The sequence below is a fragment of the Protomyctophum parallelum genome (assembly GCF_964188405.1).
Source record: "Protomyctophum parallelum genome assembly, chromosome: 15".
Classification (NCBI taxonomy): Eukaryota; Metazoa; Chordata; class Actinopteri; order Myctophiformes; family Myctophidae; genus Protomyctophum; species Protomyctophum parallelum.
This window is the reverse complement of record NC_139710.1, coordinates 47,658,602-47,679,173: the sequence shown is the minus strand read 5'-3', so window position 1 is coordinate 47,679,173 and position 20,572 is coordinate 47,658,602. Positions and strand designations below refer to the sequence as shown.

Genomic DNA, 20,572 nt, shown 5'->3' with positions numbered 1-20,572 from the left:
AGGAAATAATGTAAAGAAATAATGATGACTCTCATCTTTAAATCACATGAAAATACCAGTATACCATATGTTATTCCAGGAGAATAGAAAATGTATTATAAACATTCATCACATACAGTAGATCCATTCATCATTCAACGGGTCGCCAGAAAGACCAAATGGAACTACAGGGGCTCAGACAGCCCGTTAATTATTGCGTTTTAAAATATTTAAATATATTTATATATATATATATATATATATATATATATATATTTTTTTTTTAATATATTTTAAATGAATGTCATTCATTAGTATTGACAGTTTGCTGCCGAGTCCTCCAGGAAAATCTGGAGGATGTGACAGCAAAGTGATGAAGCTGAACTGAGAATTATATAATGCATGCCATATTGCCAAATTGAAACAATTCATATTTTTTTCAAATAACAACATACTCTCAATCCATAATATATGGATGTTCTTGTTCCATTTATCTTCAACTTCTAGTTTTGGTTCTGCTTCTGGCTCCAATGGGGTTCCTTTTTAATTACTCACTGTTCTTTATCTGATCCTGCCTGTCATTTTGGTATCCATCTAATTATCTCTGCTCTCCCCCCGCTCCTCTCTCCTCTCTGACACAATAATCAAATTAGATTTTGTCGACCATACATTTTTTTGTCGGGCCTTGATGGCATTGTAATGGTTGATTTGGTTCAGTTGGTTGCATGCTGAAAATAGCAGATCTACAAAATCCAACACCCGTTTTTGTCAGCGAAGAAAGGTAGTCGACAAACATTTTTGACGTAATTAACACTGATGCACACAATCAATATGTTATCAATATTAATCTCATAGAAGTCTACTCTCTCCACAATGTCTCGTCTCTTCTCTTCTCTTCTCTTCTCTTCTCTTCTCTTCTCTTCTCTTCTCTTCTCTTCTCTTCTCTTCTCTTCTCTTCTCTTCTCTTCTCTTCTCTTCTCTTCTCTTCTCTTCTCTTCTCTTCTCTTCTCTTCTCTTCTCTCGCAGAGTATCCACCTCTCCTTCTTGCGTACGGTTCCTCCGTACTCCCACCAGGCTCAGGTCTGGTTTGACATGATGCGGGAGTTTCGCTGGAACCACATCATTCTGATCGTCAGCGACGATCACGAGGGACGGGCCGCTCAGAAACGACTGGAGACGCTGCTGGAGGAGAGAGAGACCAAGGTGAGACAGCCACCTGTCTGCCCTGTTTGATAGAAGACACAACCGTACACACTCTCTGTATGTGTGTGCATATTTAATAGTGGTGTCTATGTGATTCTGTTTCATGAATTCGCTCATCCATGCGTTCACTCTAGCCCTGCCCCTCATACCCCCTGGCTTTGATATTCTTTCAAAGCAACTTCTCTTTTGGCCTTTCTGTCATCATGTCTATTTGTCGTCTGTCTGTCTGTCTGTCTGTCTGTCTGTCTGTCTGTCTGTCTGTCTGTCTGTCTACAATGCCGTCTGTCAGTCTGTGTGTCAACCTTCTTGTCTGTCAGCATATGTTTCTCTGTCTGTCTGTCAAACCACCTGTCAGTCTGCCTGTCAGTGTATCTGTCTGTCTGTTGTTCAGCGGTGGTAATATATTTAATTTAAACTTCTCCAATGGTTAGCCACAAATGCTACAGACTGACAAGGAATGATTCCAGCAGTGAGAGCGATTCACTCATTCTGAAAAATAAGCATATTATTAATGGGATAGTGGTGGATGTTTTTATTTATGCAGTGGTACCGCTGCATAAATAAGTATATCTTTCTGGGAGCATCAAGACGGTGCACAAACCATCTTTCTCTCTACATTGTTATTCATTCTTACGGATGTGCATGCACCTCTTGACCGTCCGCTGTAGCTGTCTGTCTGTCTGTCTGTCTGTCTGTCTGTCTGTCTGTCTGTCTGTCTGTCTGTCTGTCTGTCTGTCTGTCTGTCTGTCTGTCTGTCTGTCTGTCTGTCTGTCTGTCCTTCCACCTCATGTCAAGACTGTGTTTCCATCTCTACAGCACAACAAGGGAGCTAAGGGCTGGAGCCGCAAACATATCTAGCGCACACGTGCACACACAAGCACGCACACATATTCAAAACACACATTCAACACAAACACATTACAGGGAGTGAGAGATATACAGTGTCAAGAAGAGAGAGAGAGAGTGAGAGAGAGAGAGGTATTACTGTGTCTTGTGTAAATTTAATGAGATTAACATTAAACAGGCTAAATTCTGTCAGCCTGCACTGACTGGGGCTATCAGGAGTGGAAAGCACGCTCAACTATTTTACCCAAGTAAAAGCCCTGTTACTTTGATGAAATTGTACTTAATTTAAATTACTTAATCAGTCAATCAAATCAGTAGATCCTCTGGGTTAAATAATGGATAGATCTAGGATAGATAGATGCCCTGGATTCTTTAACAATTCCTGTATAGGAGTCAGACACACAAGAAAAGACTGTTACAGTCAAAAGAGTAATTGCAATTTGTTACTTTCCACCCCTGGGGAGTCGGGACCATTCACCGTCCAGATGAACAGGACGCAATAGAGATAGAACACACTTTCACTATCAGGTTTTTGTAGAGCACATTTCAGCAATTCAAAGTGCTTCCAACAAAACATTAACAGCATTAAGACAACGTGCAAAACACACTACAAAAGGACAATTGAATACGGTTGAAAATAGCTATTAAAGGTATATTCAGTGATTTCACTCAAAAAACCTTAGGTTTCGTTTTTGGCTGTGGGACCCAGCCTTTCGTCCAATCAGGATAGAGAGTCAAAAACGAAACCTAAGGTTTTTTGACCCCCAGGGGTTAACTGGGGACAGGGAGGAACTCCTTATATGGTCAGCACACTCTATAGTAGGGAGGATTATCACAACAAAACAAAACAATAAGTGATATTTGAATTAAGTGAAATCACTGAATATACCTTTAAAAGGTCAAGAGAATAGAAAATAACTAATAATAAGAATGAGAACTACAGTGCAGCAAAATAAACGAATAAAACAAAACTCAATAAAAGGCAGAAACAGAAAGCTTTATGGCAGTTTGTTCTAGATTTGCATGCATAAACATACTGTTAAATGTCATAAATGTGACATTATTCATCGTCACTACTTTGATACATTTTGTCATAATCTAAATATAACGCCTCCTACTGTATGTCAAGTCGGCTTACATGTATCTACAGAACAGTATACATTTAAATGTAACATCTGCTATATCAAGTCCCGAGTGTTTCAGAACACTAACAATCATACAGACAGGATTGATGTGTATTTTTAGCTCCCAGGTCTTGACTTTCGTTCCATGTAATGGTACTTCTAATTTGAAAGGAGTCCGAAGGACAGATAAAAGGACAAAGAGACAAAGAGACAGACAGTCAGGCAAACAGACAGACAGACCGACAGACAGGCTGTCTCTCTGATGTGTTTGTGTGCCCCAGCCTTGCTTGGCGTTCCGAAAAAGTGGAGTTTTGTTGGAATGCTGCTGTGCCTCCTCATCTCTGACTGTCTATATAATCTTTTCCTGTGTCTGCATTATTTTCTCTGTTGCACCCATTGCCCATCAGACTAAAAACAGGAACTATGAAAACCAAGACCAACAGAACTATGACTTCAGGAGAGGACCTAAGGTATACTTGCATGGTCAATGCACGCCGCCCAAAACCAACTCTCTGAGCTAGCTATAGCTACCCGGTTAGCAAACAGCAGTCAGCCCACAGCACTTCTCCCAGAGATAAACTCTATATCCTGGTGGCACGTCTTCTTTCAACCTTTTTGGTTTTTGGTTATTTATGATTTCTTCCACGCACTGAGAATGGATTTTTCACCACTAGCCAAGAAAGACGCCCTCTCCTCTCCTCTCCTCTCCTCTCCTCTCTCATCTTCTTTTCTCTTCTCTTTTTCCCCTCTCCTCTCTCTTCTCCACTCTCCTCTCCTTTTCTTTTCTTGTTTGTGTGTAAAAGGGGTAGAGCTGCACTGCCCTGCAGGTTCCTCACCTCCTCTCCTCCCTTTTTCTTTATTTTCTTCGTTTTGGGGATTGAACCACCATCTCCTCTCCTCCTTCTCCTCCTGCTCCTCGTCACTTCATCCCCTCTTCTCCTCCTCCTCCTCTCCTTGTCTTTTTGTTGAGTTGCGGTTGCATCAGCGCTCCTCTCAACGTGCACGCCCTCCTGGTTGGACTCTGACAGCGTCTCCGTTTGCATGTGACCCTCCCCACCCACGCCTTGCCCTTCAGCTTCCATTCGGCAGATCTTGGAATCATGAATTTTCGTTCTCCATTTCCCCCCAGATGAGAGGCCGCATGGTTGGAGGTACTGGGTGGGGTGGGTGGTTGATCGAGGGTGGTTGGTTATTGGTAGTGGGTGGCTGGGTGGGTTGGTTGGTTGGTTGGTTGGTTGGTTGGTTGGCTGGGTGGGTGGGTTGGTTGGTTGGGTGGGTGGGTTGGTTGGTTGCCTGGGTGGGTGGTTGGTTGATTAGTTGGTGATGGTGGAAGGTGCTTAGTTGTTGGTGGGGGGTGGTTTTTGGTATTTCGTGATGGCTGTTATTGGATGGTGGGTGCATGGTCGGGACGGGTGGGTATTGGTAGTGGGTAATTCGTGGGTGATGGTTGTTGTTGGTGCGTGTTTAGATGTTGGTTGTAGAAATAAAAAAATATGTAGTTGATTACAAACTATCTTCTCCAGAAGATTACCAAGGAAATGGGGGGTTGGAAATGGGCCTGTCCAGTAATTGCTAAGATCAGCAGCATCAAGATTTGGTGGTTAGGGCGGGGGGGGGAGCTTTAGTTGGAATAGGGTCAAGAGCACGTAATAATTCATGTTTCTAATGGAGATGCCTCTCCACTAATGAACTCAAAAGGATGTAATCCTATACGTGGGTTATTGGACAGGCAAATCCCAGGGAGTTGCTAAAGCAAGGTTAAAAATATCAGCTCTAATATGATTATTTTTTTGTTTCTCCTTAAGAAATGCAGCACCTAACCTCACATCTAAGAGCTAATGCTTGAAAGACTGTTAATAGTGGGGAAAAAGGACGTTATTGTTGTTTTGGTTTCCATCTTTAAGAAATTACCTTGTCTCTCCTTTCTAATTATTGTAGATAATAATAATAATAACTGTCCTTTAAAACGTGGACAATTATGGACATTTTTGTACTCCACCGTCACTCAGCTTTGTGGCTATTTCTTTTCAGGTGGCCATGGTCAACATTTGGAAACATTTTGTCCGTGGTACAGGTCAGGAACAACTGTATCTATGGAGTATCTTAATCAGCTTGAAATACAGAAATACAGAAAGTGGTAATTGGAAGGATTCAAACAGGTCCTTGCCAGAATTGTGCAAACTGCTGCTGCCCTGGGCCTGGCAAAGCCCCCCAAGGAAAGACAAAAACATCAGTATGGCATCAAAAGTGAAACTACTCACTCGTCATCTCAATCTTTCTATGTACTGTATATACTGTATACTGCACAATGCTGTAAAGAGTGCTACAGAAGACTCATAGGTATCTCGTACACCCAACACATCACTAACAAGGAAGCTCTGCAAAAGACCAGCCAAGTCATTGGCCACATCACCAGATCCTCAGGTCCTGGCAAAGACCATTCTTCAAGGCATCCTACAAGGCAGTAGGAGACATGGAAGACACAAGACAAGATGGGAAGGTAACATCAGAGAATTATGAGGCAATGAGAGCTGCCGGACGGAGAGCGATGGATGGAGAGAGCTGGTCAACAGATCGTCTGTGGTTCCCTGGCACTCAACAACCCTCCGGGGTTATAGGGTAGATAGATGACGTGAAGGTGAAGTAGATGACAACCAACAACGAGTTACAAAAATAAAAAGCTAGGCCATGATTTTAAATAAAATCATTAATATAAAAGATCGAGCTCAAGTGTCAGGGGCTCTGTCAGGGCTTTCTAGCTGCACCCCTGCCTCCATGCATTGGTTGGTTGGGTGGTTGGTTGGTGCCCCCCTTCCCCAAAAGGACCACAATGGAAACAAGACTACAGGCTTTCTTGTGAATTTATCCTTTTCAATTAATTTTCAATAAAGTGCTCAATCAATCAGTTGTTGGGTGGAAGGTAGTTGGTGGTTGATGGGTGGTTGTTTGGGGTAGTTGGGTGGGTGGTTTGGTGGTGGTTGGTTGGTGGTTGGGCTTGTCGGTTGTTGGTGATTGGTTGGTTGGTGTTTGTTGAAGTTGGCTTTTGGTTGTTGGTGGTTGGATGTTGATATTTGGTTGGTTGGTTGTTTGTTGGAGTTGGCCATGGCTGGGTGGTGGTCTGTGGGAGGGAGCCGGGCTCTGACAGTGAACAGCTGATCATGTGTTGTCCTCCATGTGTCCTGTGTGGTGTTTTCTTTTGCTTTGGTGTGACCTGTGTTCCTGCAACTTGACCTGTCCTCCTGCGGCGGTGCGACCCGTCTTCCTGTCCTCCTGCCATGCGACCCGTCGCCCTGCGCTGTGATCTGTCTCTCTGCATGGGGGCCTGTCTGTCGTCCAGGCCGAGAAGGTGCTGTTGTTCAGTCAGGACACCAACCTCACAGCTCTGCTACTGGAGGCCCGAGACCTGGAAGCTCGAGTCATCATCCTGTCTGCTAGGTCAGTACACCTGTGGTCTACTGCACGTCTGTCTTTATATTTAGAGGAAGATGTAGGTTTAAAAAAATATATATATAACAATAATCACACCCGTGTGAAGTGAGGGGCGCTCTTATCTTCATACATCATCATTCATCATCTCATTCCAGCCAATCGCAATTTGCGTCTTCACTTTTCTGCCCTCACTTTTTATTCTCAATTTGTACTTTGCTCAGCCAATGAAATCATCTCAATTCCATGCTCAGCCAATCAAATCATCGCTATGATTCACACAAACACGGAAATACCCCAAATCTGCAAAAAATCTGTGAAAATCCTTGCATGTGCACACGAGTGTCCCCCGAATCGGACACCCCCAGTTATAAATTGCCCTCTGCGCCCTTGGCTTTAAAACTGCCTGGTTTTAGAAGAAATCCGATATCTCAAGCTGGTCAAAAGGAAAAAACCGAGTGGTGCAACTCCCCTCTCTCTCTCTCTCTTTCCCTCCCCCCCCCCCCCCTCCCCCCACACTTCCTCTCTCTGTCTCGCTCTCTCTCTCTCTCTCTCTATGCACGCACGCAGCATTCATGTGTGTTGCTGTGCTAGGCTAACGTTACGACAGCGCCCCTACTGGCCCATACTGGTACATACTGGTGCTCATTAACGTCACATATAGGTGAACAACACATAGACACATAGACACGGACATTGCTGTTCCTTGGAGTTGTTGCACCACTCAAAAACGAAAGAAAGAAAATAGATGCATGATGGATTAATGGATTTATGTTATGAAAACCACCCTCTTGTGTCTTAAACAATGTAGTCTACACGCTTTGTAGCTTTCTCTTTGAACCTCAGTAGCAGTTAGGTGAGTCATTAATTATGTCAATTATATCACGGTGAAGAGTCTGCACACAGCCGTAGCCCGTGGGTTATTGTGCAATAATCACTTTAAACCCTTTTTACGTTTCGCCATGACCAACGTCTTTTCTATTCTACCCTTGAAACAGGGTGTCTACATTTTTTTTTTTTACTTAATTTTTATTGAAGGAAGAACAGACAAAAAAAACACAACTGACAAGACTATACGGAAAGAAAAAGAAAAGACAAAAAGTAAAAGAAAAAAAGGCTGCATTTTTCATATTACAAAAAACATTAAATTAAATCCTATTGCAATATCGCTAGGCTGAGAGAAGAGATTCCACTTTTCCCACTTTTTATAGAATTTATCCTCTTGTAGTCTAAGTATGAATGTTAGTTTTTCCATAGCATACAGTTCCTCAATAATGTCCATCCATTGATCTTTCGTTGGTGGGTCCTGCTGGCACCAGCGTCGTGTGATTGCTTTTTTACTTGCTGCTAAGAGGATCTTGAAGGGTGTCTACATTTTAAAGAACAATGTGCATAATGTACACCCTTGACTTCTTTAATAGTCCATTATCTAGAGCACATGCGTATCTTTTTAAAGATAATTATAGGCCTGTGGAAATTACTTGGAGAAATGACTTGGAGTTATGGAGAAAATTAAGTTCTCCATAACTGCTGAAAAGGCAGCTGTATGACAGTATGGGCACAATGAAGTTATGCTGAGGTAGTTTAAATTTCCAAAATGGCAGTTTATACGATATTAGATGGACTGAAGAAAATCAAAGAGTTCCACAATGGAAAATTTAAAGACTAAATGAGAAAAAGAGGTTGCGCATCAGCAATGGTTTTCAGTGGAGTGCCAAACCCAAATCCAGTATACATCAAAAAATAGGAATAAAAAAAACACAAACACAAGGTAGCACATCCAAACATTAAAGAAACACAAGGTAGCACATCCAAACATTAAACAAACACAAGGTAGCACATCCAAACATTAAACAAACACAAGGTAGCACATCCAAACATTAAAGAAACACAAGGTAGCACATCCAAACATTAATCAAACACAAGGTAGCACATCCAAACATTAAACAAACACAAGGTAGCACATCCAAACATTAAACAAACACAAGGTAGCACATCCAAACATTAAAGAAACACAAGGTAGCACATCCAAACATTAAACAAACACAAGGTAGCACATCCAAACATTAAAGAAACACAAGGTAGCACATCCAAACATTAAACAAACACAAGGTAGCACATCCAAACATTAAACAAACACAAGGTAGCACATCCAAACATTAAACAAACACAAGGTAGCACATCCAAACATTAAACAAACACAAGGTAGCACATCCAAACATTAAACAAACACAAGGTAGCACATCCAAACATTAAACAAACACAAGGTAGCACATCCAAACATTAAACAAACACAAGGTAGCACATCCAAACATTAAACAAACACAAGGTAGCACATCCAAACATTAAACAAACACAAGGTAGCACATCCAAACATTAAACAAACACAAGGTAGCACATCCAAACATTAAACAAACACAAGGTAGCACATCCAAACATTAAACAAACACAAGGTAGCACATCCAAACATTAAACAAACACAAGGTAGCACATCCAAACATTAATCAAACACAAGGTAGCACATCCAAAAATTAAACAAACGAGAAATGTGAGTACTTTGTCCGCACTCACATTTCTATTTATTTATTGGCACACGCTTATACGCGTTTCGGCTATGCAGCCTTCATCAGAGCATTGTAAAAAATAAAGCCTGCTGAGTTTTATGATGATGATGAGCAATTTTTGAAAACGGTACCAATTCAACAAATAATCTATAATCAGATTAAATAATAACAAAAAAGGTTGTGCAATTAAACTGTATTGTTTAAATAATTTCTTCTTTGGCTGCATATACTGTAAGCTAAATTGTGTGTGTGTGTGTGTGTGTGTGTGTGTGTGTGTGTGTGTGTGTGTGTGTGTGTGTGTGTGTGTGTGTGTGTGTGTGCGTGTGCGTGTGTGTGCGTCACACACAGTGAGGACGAGGCTGCGTCTGTCTATAAAGCAGCGCGCCACCTCAACATGACAGGTTCTGGGTACGTCTGGCTGGTCGGAGAGAGAGAGATGAGCGGAAAGGCCCTGGCTGAGGCACCAGATGGTAGGAACGCACACACCCTCCACCATCTCCAACCTTACATCTCCACCCCGCCTGCCCTGCTGTTAGATCATATGGCAGACTCTCTATCTCTCTCTATCTCTCTCTCTCTCTCTCTATCTCTCTCTCTCTCTCTCTCTCTCTCTCTCTCTCTCTCATTGGCTCGGTTTCCATCCAAATGTTCCAGAAAGTCAGCAAAAGATGCATCGGTGCATGTTCCCATGACCTGTTGTGCAAACATTCAGTGCGCAACAACACGATTATGTCATCAACGGAACACCAGCCAAGCAGTTATTATGGAATAGTTTGGGTTGAGGGTAAATGACCAGCCCCTCTAACAGGTGTACAGCACAGATTGCCAGAAACTGCCAACTGGTAGAAAATGTTGTCAATAAACCTAAAACTGTTGTTAGGTCACCGGCAAGTCATCATTAATTTTATTAAATGCATCGGCTTCCTTTATCGCATCTTCTGTCCAGCATTTCTACGTCAACCAAGTGTTATAAGGTTTTAAAAGCCATATTTATTCCATTAAGGTTTTTCACTTGAAAACAGATGGATGGAGACCCATTTTCTGTCTCTGTCTCTCTCTCTCTCTCTCTCTCTCTCTCTCTCTCACATAATGATGACATCTGTACTCATCATAGCTAACACATCGGTGTGCGTTGTGTTCCTCTTTCTGACGCGTTTGAACGTTTAAACATCCCAAACAGACCAACATGTTTAAAGGTTCCAAACGGTGTTTATTCTGTGAAACGTTGTGGCTTTAAATGTCTAACATCTTTCTGTTTGTTTTCATTTTTATAGTGTGTGTCGTCCGCCCGCTCGCCAACCTCTTCTTTCAGTAGACAAGCCAATAACACGCCTAGAACCTGTACTTTAGGCCTATACGTCTAGTCTTGGTTCACAGCATTTACAGAAGCAGGGATACACATGAGTTTGAATCAAGTTTATGATTTATTACATGGGGTGGGCTGTGTCCCACCACATGTAAATGCTAGGGGGTAAGTAGCCTACATTTGCCAGGCAGAGTTGCTACAGCAACAACGCCCCATCTCACATGCTCTCACACACAATGAAATCTGTGTGAAACGCAATGGTAAGACCCTGCCGTCGCTTCCTGTTTTCCTGTCTGAAGCTCTGCCCTGGTCAGTAGAAGCCACACCCTTTTCAACACAGTGTTTTCTGCCTCCAGCTGGTGGGGAAGGGGGGGGGGGGGGGGGGGGGTATTTGCGCAGGATGACTCAGCTAGCCAGATAACTCATTAGCATTGACCAAATGACAGTTCTAATGTTAGAATTATTTTACTGTACTGATAAATTAGATGGGTCACAGGACTCAGCATAAAATGTTAACCCTGATGTCCCTATTTTGGGCATGCCCTATAGCTAAAAACGTACTAAAATAAATACCAATAGCAATAAAATGTTTGAAAATAAAACATCTACAAGCTCACAAAGTGTTAAGATGCAATTTATTTTTTTGAAAATGTTTTGAATTTTGAATCGATCAGCCAGATAACTGAAAACACTGGCAAGATCTTGCCTTAATATCACCAGGATTTTAATTTATATAACAATTTTACACTCCTAAAATGGATGGTTGGAAACGATTAATTATGTTCAGGATTATGGTCATTAAAATGGCTGAATGGCGTTCAGTATAGCTTATTATAACCAATAGGCCTGCGTCACATTCAATCTGCTGTGTAGTTCCCTGGCTAGCTGGCTGATCTTCAACATCTCCAGCTGTTAGCTAATATTGTAGAGAGCTAGCCTGTGCGCGCTACAAAACAGCATGTCCTTCTTAACACATCTGTGCATCAGTTTACTGCACTTTTCAACAGAGCGCTGCTGTTCTGTTAAAAAGAAACATGGAATGTGTTACACCCTGAACTGATGATAAATGATAGAAAGGAAATGGGCAGTGGCTTTACACAGCCGAGAACCACTGGGCTCGTATAAAATGGTTTCAAAAGATACCGTTTTTTCTTTCATCTTAAATATGTATTCAACTTTTAAGAAAACTTTCTGCTGGTTGTATAGGTTAAACAAGAAAAGAAAGAAATAATGAGTTTCTTTATTACCATCATATTGGATTATTGTGTACAGTGCTGGATTATTAAATCCATCTGAGTACTGTCAGAATAGCACAGAAGTATTGATACAGTAGCCTATACTAGATCACATGGCTTTGATGCAACAGTTCCACATATATATTATACATTGTTCTGTATGACCGCACAGACAAAGAGAAGAGCTATTTTCTTATTGTTAGGGTTTATAGTTAATCTTAACCTAGCCGGTTATGTGTTATTAAAGCACATTATTACTTCTGTACAAAAACATCATTACATTGGGTAGAGTAGTAAATAAAAGCCGTCAAAGTATTTTGTGATGAAACCATTTTAGAGGAGCTCCAAAGTGGTGACCATTTTGGATTCAAGCCAGGTTCCTTTCCATACACTCATGTTATTGCCTGCATTGGTAATCCAGCCAGCCAGAAACCAGTGTGTTAGCACTGTTTAGCATTCCACATTTAAAGCAATGGATCCAGCTACAGTAGCTACTACTCAGCTCAGTGCTCCCTCAACCTTAACCCTAAACCTGAATCCCAACCGTAGCGTAGCCTAATCCCAACCACAACCCTATTACTATAACCCCAACACCTACTTACCTTAACCCCAGCAACTCCCCTAAAATGAGTGAACATAATGGCTGACGTCCCCTATATATCGTCTTGATCTACAAGCTAACAATGTGTCGCATCACAATACGTTGTTAGCTTGTAGATCAATACTGGTCGGCAAGTGACACGTCATGCCACGTGGTATAAAGGCTCACGCATACTCCAGTTTTAGGTGATGAACTAACCGCAGTGGTTATTCATTTAAACAGAGAGATTGGGGTGAGCGGTGAGTCGCTTATCACTGCGGCTCAGTGACGTCATGTTGTTGTTTTCCCAACCACCGCGGTGAGTAGGTTATGTAAAGTGTAGTATGGGTGAGCCTTTAAAGTGCAACCATTATGCAGCTAGCAGTAGGCTACTCATTGTTTTAACGAGGAATGCCAACATTGCTAATCAATTGTTTGTCCAGCTGAATTATGGGTGCAGACAGTTATGTCTATGCCAGTGTTTGGTTAGGAAGCATTGTCTCAGGGTCGTTCTGGGAGGGCAACGGGTTGTTGTCGTCACTTTTTCAGAGGGTAGCATCTTTCTCCTTGCATGAGGTCCCGTGATGCTACAGACCCACCAGCCTAGCATGCTAGCCTGACGCCTCACACCCGTGTGTGTGCGTGCCCGTGTGTGTGTGTGTGCGTGCGTGAGTGTGCCTCCCTCACACTGTAATAATTCTTATTAGCTCTGCAAGCGGCGGGGCTCTAAGGACTGCCTGTGCCGTTTAATCGATCCAGCACTTTAGTCCCAAAATAGTTATTAAAGAAACATTTCCATGGATGGAATTGACTGTGCACCTTCACGATCCCCAGAGAATGAACCCTACTTATTTACTGATCCAATGGCATTTCCTCTATAGCACCACCCTTAGGCCAAAATGCCAATTTTGCATGCATTATACCTCATAATCTAATAAGCAGATTGTAAGATGAAACCTACTGATTTTGATCACGCCCCTTTTCTCTCGAGCCACCCTTCCTGTTTTAAAGGCACTTTGTAGCTTTTTAATTAGGCTATGGGACCTACAATACGTGTTAATCCTTGAATGATTATGAACAAATATATGCGTAACACCCCTGTCACACCCTTGGCACCCTTTCTTAGCAGCAATGGCCTCTAGGGCTCGCCAGTGGGGCTTTTAGATTCCTTCAGTCGTAAATCAGAATCTATTTGTAGATTTCTTTTAAAAAAAGAAACTTGTGGGTCTGCTAATGTTAATTACAATTAAATGTTATTCAACTATTTTAACTATGCTAATGTCTTTGGGAACGTGAGTGTGTGTCTGTGTCCACAGTGTGTGACCCGTCTCTCTCTCTGGTGCCAGGTCTCCTGGGGTTACAGCTGATAAACGGTAAGAACGAGACGGCTCATATCACGGACGCGGTGTCGATCGTGGCCCTGTCCCTACAGGAGCTCTTTGAGAAGGAGAACATAACCGAACCTCCCCGAGGATGTGTGGGAAACACCAACATCTGGAAAACCGGGCCACTTTTCAAACGGTCAGTAGGATGATGATAATAAAAATAATAATAATAATAATAATGTAATATTGATATGATAATAATGATAATAATTGACTGTAATTTTGGGCCTGTATCACTTTTTACAGTTACAGTTACAAATTGCTTCAACAACAAAAAAGTTGTTAATAAAAGCACATTAAAGAGAAACATACTAAATATAACATACTAAAACAGATGAAACACGACATCAGGAATTAAAAGCGAGTCTACAAAGGTGCAGTGCACACACACTGCTACAGTTGTAGAGGTGAGGTCATGTACTAATGCCACCACGTCACAACACAAGCTGACAGTTTGTGGTTCTGTGATTGGTCGTCAGGGTGCTGATGTCATCCAAGTACGCAGACGGCCTGACAGGGAGGATCGAGTTCAACGACGATGGAGACAGATGCTTTGCTACCTACAGCATCATCAACCTGCAGAAACCTGGTAGACTGGTGCAAGTAGGAGTCTTCAATGGGTCACAGGTAAGGTTAACACTTTGACTGCAGCCTAGTGGCCACAAGTGGTAATAGCTTGCGCGGGCCGGAATTGGGGAGATTACTACTCCAGTGCTTCCGTTTTCCCCGCTCGCAGGCGGCTCGCAGACCTCCATTACAATAGGATAATGTTAGCATAAGCTCTCACTAAATATCTTTCTCGAGAAACGTGCAAGGGAGAGCAATGCGTTGCCTAGCAACCGGCTCAGGACAAAAAGTTGTTTTTTAGCTGCGCCGTTTCAGGTCCATATAAAGCCTTATATACGTCAGTCACAGACAACTGATGGCTATTAAAACACGTATATACAGTATACGTCAATAGCAGACAATGTGTTAATTAAAAATCACACATAAATGTAGTGGAGTATATAATATTTGGATCCGAGATGTAGTGGTGTAGAAGTTAAAAGTATTGGAAGTTGGAAATACTCAAGTAAAGTACAATACCTCAAAATTGTACTCAAGTACAGTACTTTACACCAGTGCATGTGATGTATCAGCCGAGCACTTCATGCATCCTGCACTCGTTAGAAAGCATTCCACATCAACCGTCCAACCGGCACATTCCCCGTGGGTGTTTGTCTTGTCTCCCGTGGGTGCTCGGCTCACGCTGCCGGGATCGTTGCCTAATATGCTACCAGGACCTCTGGGACTGCTGGTTTTCTATCCCATAATGGAGGGCAGGGGTTAAGTGTATTCCTGTAACCCTAGAAAGATCACACGCACGCACGCACGCACCCACGCACGCACGCACACACACACACACACACACACACACACACACACACACACACACACACACACACACATACACACATACACACAATACGTATACTCTGTGTGCGTATACTCTGTGTTCAGGTGGTGATGAACACTCAGAGGAAGATTATCTGGCCTGGAGGCGAAACAGAGAAACCACGAGGATACCAGATGTCTACTAGACTGAAGGTATGTAGTATGTACTACTAGTACTGCTTGTACTACTAGTACTGCTTGTACTACTAGTACTGCTTGTACTCCCACTTCCACTAAATGGATTAGTGTGTGCTATAGAATCGCACACAGAGATAACTTTAAGAGCCAATAGAAAAACATAACGTGAGTATATGTTTTGCCACTCAAACAATATGCAGTATCATATCGTCGCTGACAGGCAGAAAACTTGTATCTCATTCTCCATATTTCAATTTTTTATATATTTTTTTAAATGAATGCCAACTCCTCATCTTCAATCAGTAACTTTAAACATGGATTGAAGGGCCAGCCTGATGAATGAAGCCTCTCCACTTTTCTTCTACCATATAATGTAGCTTTATTCTTGCATAAGCCCTTTATGGGGTTCCTTTCTCACCTGCATAAATAAATAAAGAATGCCCTGCCCACTGCATCATACAAGTCTCGCACAAAGGTAGTGAATATTTGCCGATCTACAAACTCACAACACGTCGTGATGTGACGCGTTGTGAGCTTGTGGACTGTCTATTTTCAACTATTTAATCGCATTTTTTAAATGGGTATAAAAAAAAGAACACTCTTGTGGACCTATGTTCTCCACCCGACAGCGACGACATTATGCAGGAAGTGAAAAAAGTGTACGTAAAGGTTACAGTATGTTAGTCACCGCTGCTCGCGCTGCCGTTATCATTCTGCTGCTTGAATGAGCACGTTAAATGCCTGCGACGTGGCTGGAGATGTGAGGGCCCAGTGTTTTGACTCCAACGCACGGCCCATTAGAGCAGCTAGCTGCGGCGCATGTGATCACATGACCGATGACCTCAAATATACAAGGCCGTCTCAAACCAATGAAATGTGTTCCCTGGTAATCATTTTATCTTTCAAGAATGTTGAAAATGAAAATTGTGGACATGGATAAAAAATTGTGGAAATAGAGTATTAATATATTTTAAATGTATGATTTTTTTATATACAGTATGAAAAACGATTATGATGATGCTTAAATAATTGCCATTATCTCAAATATGAGTCATACATAATTATGTAATAATTGTGAGAGGACTATTTATTGGCATTCTGTATTGAGAAATGGAAACACAATCTGTCTTTCTATTTTATTTTATAAAAAAGGCTTAACCGACGTCCATCATTGACTCTTTGTTAATTACAGGCTTGTTTTGTTTCTTGACCACATACAAGGCTCAAAATTAATTTAGATAGCATGCTACCTTAGTACCTTGGCTTGTATCCTTTCATTTCAATGTAAAGAATATAATTTTTCATAGTATATTGTGTAGACTGATGCTAGTTCTTGGTTTCATTATAACCTTTATTTAAACTCGGAGTACAATTGAGGGGCAGGCCCTCATTGTCTCCACCAGGCCGAAGGCATGTGGGGAGAGTATGTTTTGCACTCCGTCCGTCCGTTTGTGTGTCCGTCCGTCCGTCCGTGTGTCCGTGAGCAGCTAATCTCGGCCACCGTTAACCCGGTCCATGCCAAATTTTGCACACACACTCCCTGGATGCCAACGATGAACCTCTGTCCCAAACTTTCCAGAACGGCCTGTTATAGCGCCACCAGGAGGCCGCTTTGTGCAAAACAAGTTTTTGCACAGTACACCTACAGATTTTGTCCAAACATCACGCAAATTGGTACACAGTCTCTCTAGAGCCATTCAACGAAACCGGTCTTTCAGATTTCTCACACTCCATCCTGATTGGTTAAGATTGGCTTCCAAAGTTCACAGGAGTGCTCAGTTTCAAACAAAATGCTGCAAATCATGAACACATCGCGTGATTTCCGTGAAATTGTGCACCCACATTCCCACTAGGCCGAGGACGAAATGCCACATGAACAATTTCAACTCAGACTCAAGGTGGCGCTATAACTGGCCAAAAAGTGTTTTTACCTCTAACTGCACGGATCTGTGGATAACTTTGTATGCCAACTCCCTAGAGGCCAAGGAAAAACCTTTGCCTGGAATTTTTCACATCTGCTCTTTATAGCGCCACCAGGAGGCCGACATATGTAAAACACATTTTCTATTATTACTCCTTCAGATTTTATCCAAATTTCACGCAAATCGGTATACACTATCTCCATAGTCATGTGATCAACACGGAGCGCCACCATTTCCCATCTTCCATCCTGATTGGCTAAGATTGGCTTCCAAAGCTCACACGATTCGTCCATTTCGAAAAAAGGCCACAAATCACAAACACAGTGAGCAATTTCCGTTAAATTATACACGCACATTTCCACTAGGCCGAGGACCACATGCCACAATTTTTTCCTCAAAATCAGCCTCACGTGGCGCTATAACAGGCCAATTCCTGTTTTTAGCTATAACTGCATCGATTTGTATACTAATGTATGCACACATGGAAAAACATTGTACATGCATCCCTCCAACACGAACCTCCGGCCCAAATCTTCCTCAACAGCCTGTTATAGCGCCACCATGAGGCCACAACCTGACCTGCCCTGGTGGAGACCTGTGCCAATTGGCACTTTGTCTAGTTTTCAATGTAGCCGAATATTTCATTGTAGCCGAATATTTCAATGAAGCAGAATATTTCAATGAAGCAGAATACTGGTTTATATTACCTGTGATCCTAGTTTACTGAGGCACTACAATGTATCTCCCTATTTGATGTAATGTGTGTTTACCTTGCTTATTATATAGAGGGTTCGCGCATGCATAAAGTGAATGGCAGATCGAGTGGCAAAGGTGGTGGCAAAGTTAATTTAATATTGTTTAAAGTCGTTTAATGCAATCAAATAGGAGTTATCTGTTTGGATGTATGGGCTGTCAAGGCCAGAAAGTAGTTTTTTTTGTCACTCAGTGACGCCTAACTTCCGGGTTTGATGATGATGTCACAACACGCATACCCTCTATTGTAAGTCGCTGTAAATATGAGTGTAGTGCCGAAATTGTAAATTCAACTACGATACCTCTAGTATCATATACTGTACTGTAACATAAGAACACTCTGTACTGTACCTGCACTGCACTTACCCTAAACCCTTAGATAGCATTTCTGTTGGATTATATAGCATTTGATACAGACTTATAGCATGTTATGTAGACAGCACTGTAATTGTATTGTATGTAGTCATAGCACGCCATAGTACACATGTATAGCATAGTAGTAAAGATGTATAGTTTATATGTATAAGTGTATGTATAGTTTCACTATATAGATATTCCACTGTTACTTTCTTAGCTTACGCATGTTTCATGATAAATACTTTTATGTGATGTATTCCCATGCTTTTGTTTTTGCTCAAATGTAAGTCGCTCTGGATTAAGAGCGTCTGCTAAATGCCTAAATTGTAAATTGTAAATTGTAATTATCATGTGCAGTATGCAGTAGTATGTGCCTTATGTTACATCATGATATAACATAAGAACATGCTGTTGTAATTGTCGTGTAATTACATGAACATTGGTCTCTGTTTTCAGATTGTGACCATCCATCAGGAACCATTTGTTTACGTCAAGCCAACAAAGACTGACGGGACATGTAAAGAGGAATACACTCTCAACGGAGTTCTTATCAAGAAGGTCATCTGTACAGGACCAAACGGAACGACACCTGGTACGCACGGACGCATGGACGCACGCATGCACACACACACACACACACACACACACACACACACACACACACACACACACCACGTGACACATCTGTTTGGCAACTGTACATTGGCAGCATGTTGTATAGTTGATGGATAGATCAATTGAATGAACTGACAGACTTTGTTTAACAATGAACAACTCCTTGTTAAATAGCTGTGTGTGTGTGTGTGTGTGTGTGTGTGTGTGTGTGTGTGTGTGTGTGTGTGTGTGTGTGTGTGTGTGTGTGTGTGTGTGTGTGTGTGTGTGTGTGTGTGTGTGTGTGTGTGTGTGTGTGTGTGTGTGTGTGTGTTCAGGTCAGCCCATCGTTCCTCAGTGTTGCTATGGTTTCTGCATCGACCTGCTGATTAAACTGGCCATGAACATGAACTTTACTTATGAAGTTCACCTGGTGGCTGATGGAAAATTTGGCACGCAGGAGCGCGTGAGTAGCTGTGTGTGTGTGTGTGTGTGAGAGAGAGAGAGTGAGTTAAAATTAATAAATAATACATTGAAATGTAAACATTTTGTTACAATGTTTGGCTATGTTGTTTCATAGTCAAATATAATCATGATTAAAATAAATAACCATCAAATATACTGTATGGTATAGGTCATTACTCAAGGTCAGAGGCTGCTAAGGTGAAGGATTTTATTTGAGCACACACGCTAGCCAACTGTGTGTCAGTGCCTTTGTAAGATAACAGTATGATCAACCCGTGGGCCGAGAGGATATTGCAAGTGGCCCCCCAAAATAATTGGCAAAACACTAAGATTGTATTTAAATAGGCCTAATATAAAATGTATATCAAAAACTTTATGGCAAAAGAAAAAGAACAAAAATGCCATGTCATTGTGATAAATGTGTCCCTATTCTGGCAGTGAAATTACCCGATCAACAAGCTCACAACGCAGCTCGCTGTGACTCATTGTGAGCTTGTAAAGCTTTTGGCTTTTGGTGTCGATGGGGGGAAAAAAGCAGCATACATATACAGTATATAGCAGTATAGCAGTATATATATAGGGTTTAATCGGTTAATGATATGCAAGGCTGAAAACCCAGTTCTTTGAAGTAGAATATTCCAACCGCCTGCAATTGAGGAAGCAATCCTGCTGTTAGATTTCCGTTGCAGGGTGACATAACAAGGCACTATGGTCTTTCAGCCTATAAATCCCTTCTCTCTCCAGTACACATATCTTGTGCCATGAACTACTACTAACCTGTGCAAAAACACAGCTCTCTCTCTCTCTCCTTCTGTCCTTGATAACACAAGCTCCTCTTTAGTTTAGCCAAAAGCAGGCAAGCAACAATCAGCTACTATACGAACACATTTACCCTAATGTTACTCGAGGTCATTATGATTAATCTAACACTTAATTATTAACACCATGCTTGCAGCAGGGTCCAGACCGGGATCATTGTCTCCACCAGGCCGAAGGCATGTGGGGAGAGTATGTTTTGCACTCCGTCCGTCCGCGTGTCCGTCCGTCCGTCCGTCCGTCCGTCCGTCCGTGTGTGTGTCCGTCCGTGTGTCCGTGAACAGCTAATCTCGGCCACCGTTAACCCGGTCGATGCCATATTTTGCACACACACTCCCTGGATGCCAACCATGAACCTCTGCCCCAAACTTTCCAGAACGGCCTGTTATAGCGCCACCAGGAGGCCGCTTTGTGCAAAACAAGTTTTTGCACAGTACACCTACAGATT

The 20,572-nt window shown here is 42.0% G+C and overlaps 1 protein-coding gene across 1 annotated transcript in view; it reads left to right on the top strand.

The window, feature by feature from the left end:
* grin1b (glutamate receptor, ionotropic, N-methyl D-aspartate 1b) overlaps window positions 1–20,572 on the top strand; it is a gene marked incomplete at both ends in the record, with an annotated part of 53,384 nt that overhangs the window by 9,590 nt on the left and 23,222 nt on the right. Inside the window, 9 exons of the mRNA XM_083783531.1 lie at window positions 1,006–1,182; window positions 3,560–3,622; window positions 6,490–6,587; window positions 9,491–9,612; window positions 13,610–13,784; window positions 14,128–14,275; window positions 15,149–15,235; window positions 18,709–18,844; window positions 19,182–19,309. Of these exons, the coding sequence (XP_083639657.1) occupies window positions 1,006–1,182; window positions 3,560–3,622; window positions 6,490–6,587; window positions 9,491–9,612; window positions 13,610–13,784; window positions 14,128–14,275; window positions 15,149–15,235; window positions 18,709–18,844; window positions 19,182–19,309 (1,134 nt within the window). The remainder of the gene's footprint in view (window positions 1–1,005; window positions 1,183–3,559; window positions 3,623–6,489; window positions 6,588–9,490; window positions 9,613–13,609; window positions 13,785–14,127; window positions 14,276–15,148; window positions 15,236–18,708; window positions 18,845–19,181; window positions 19,310–20,572) is intronic.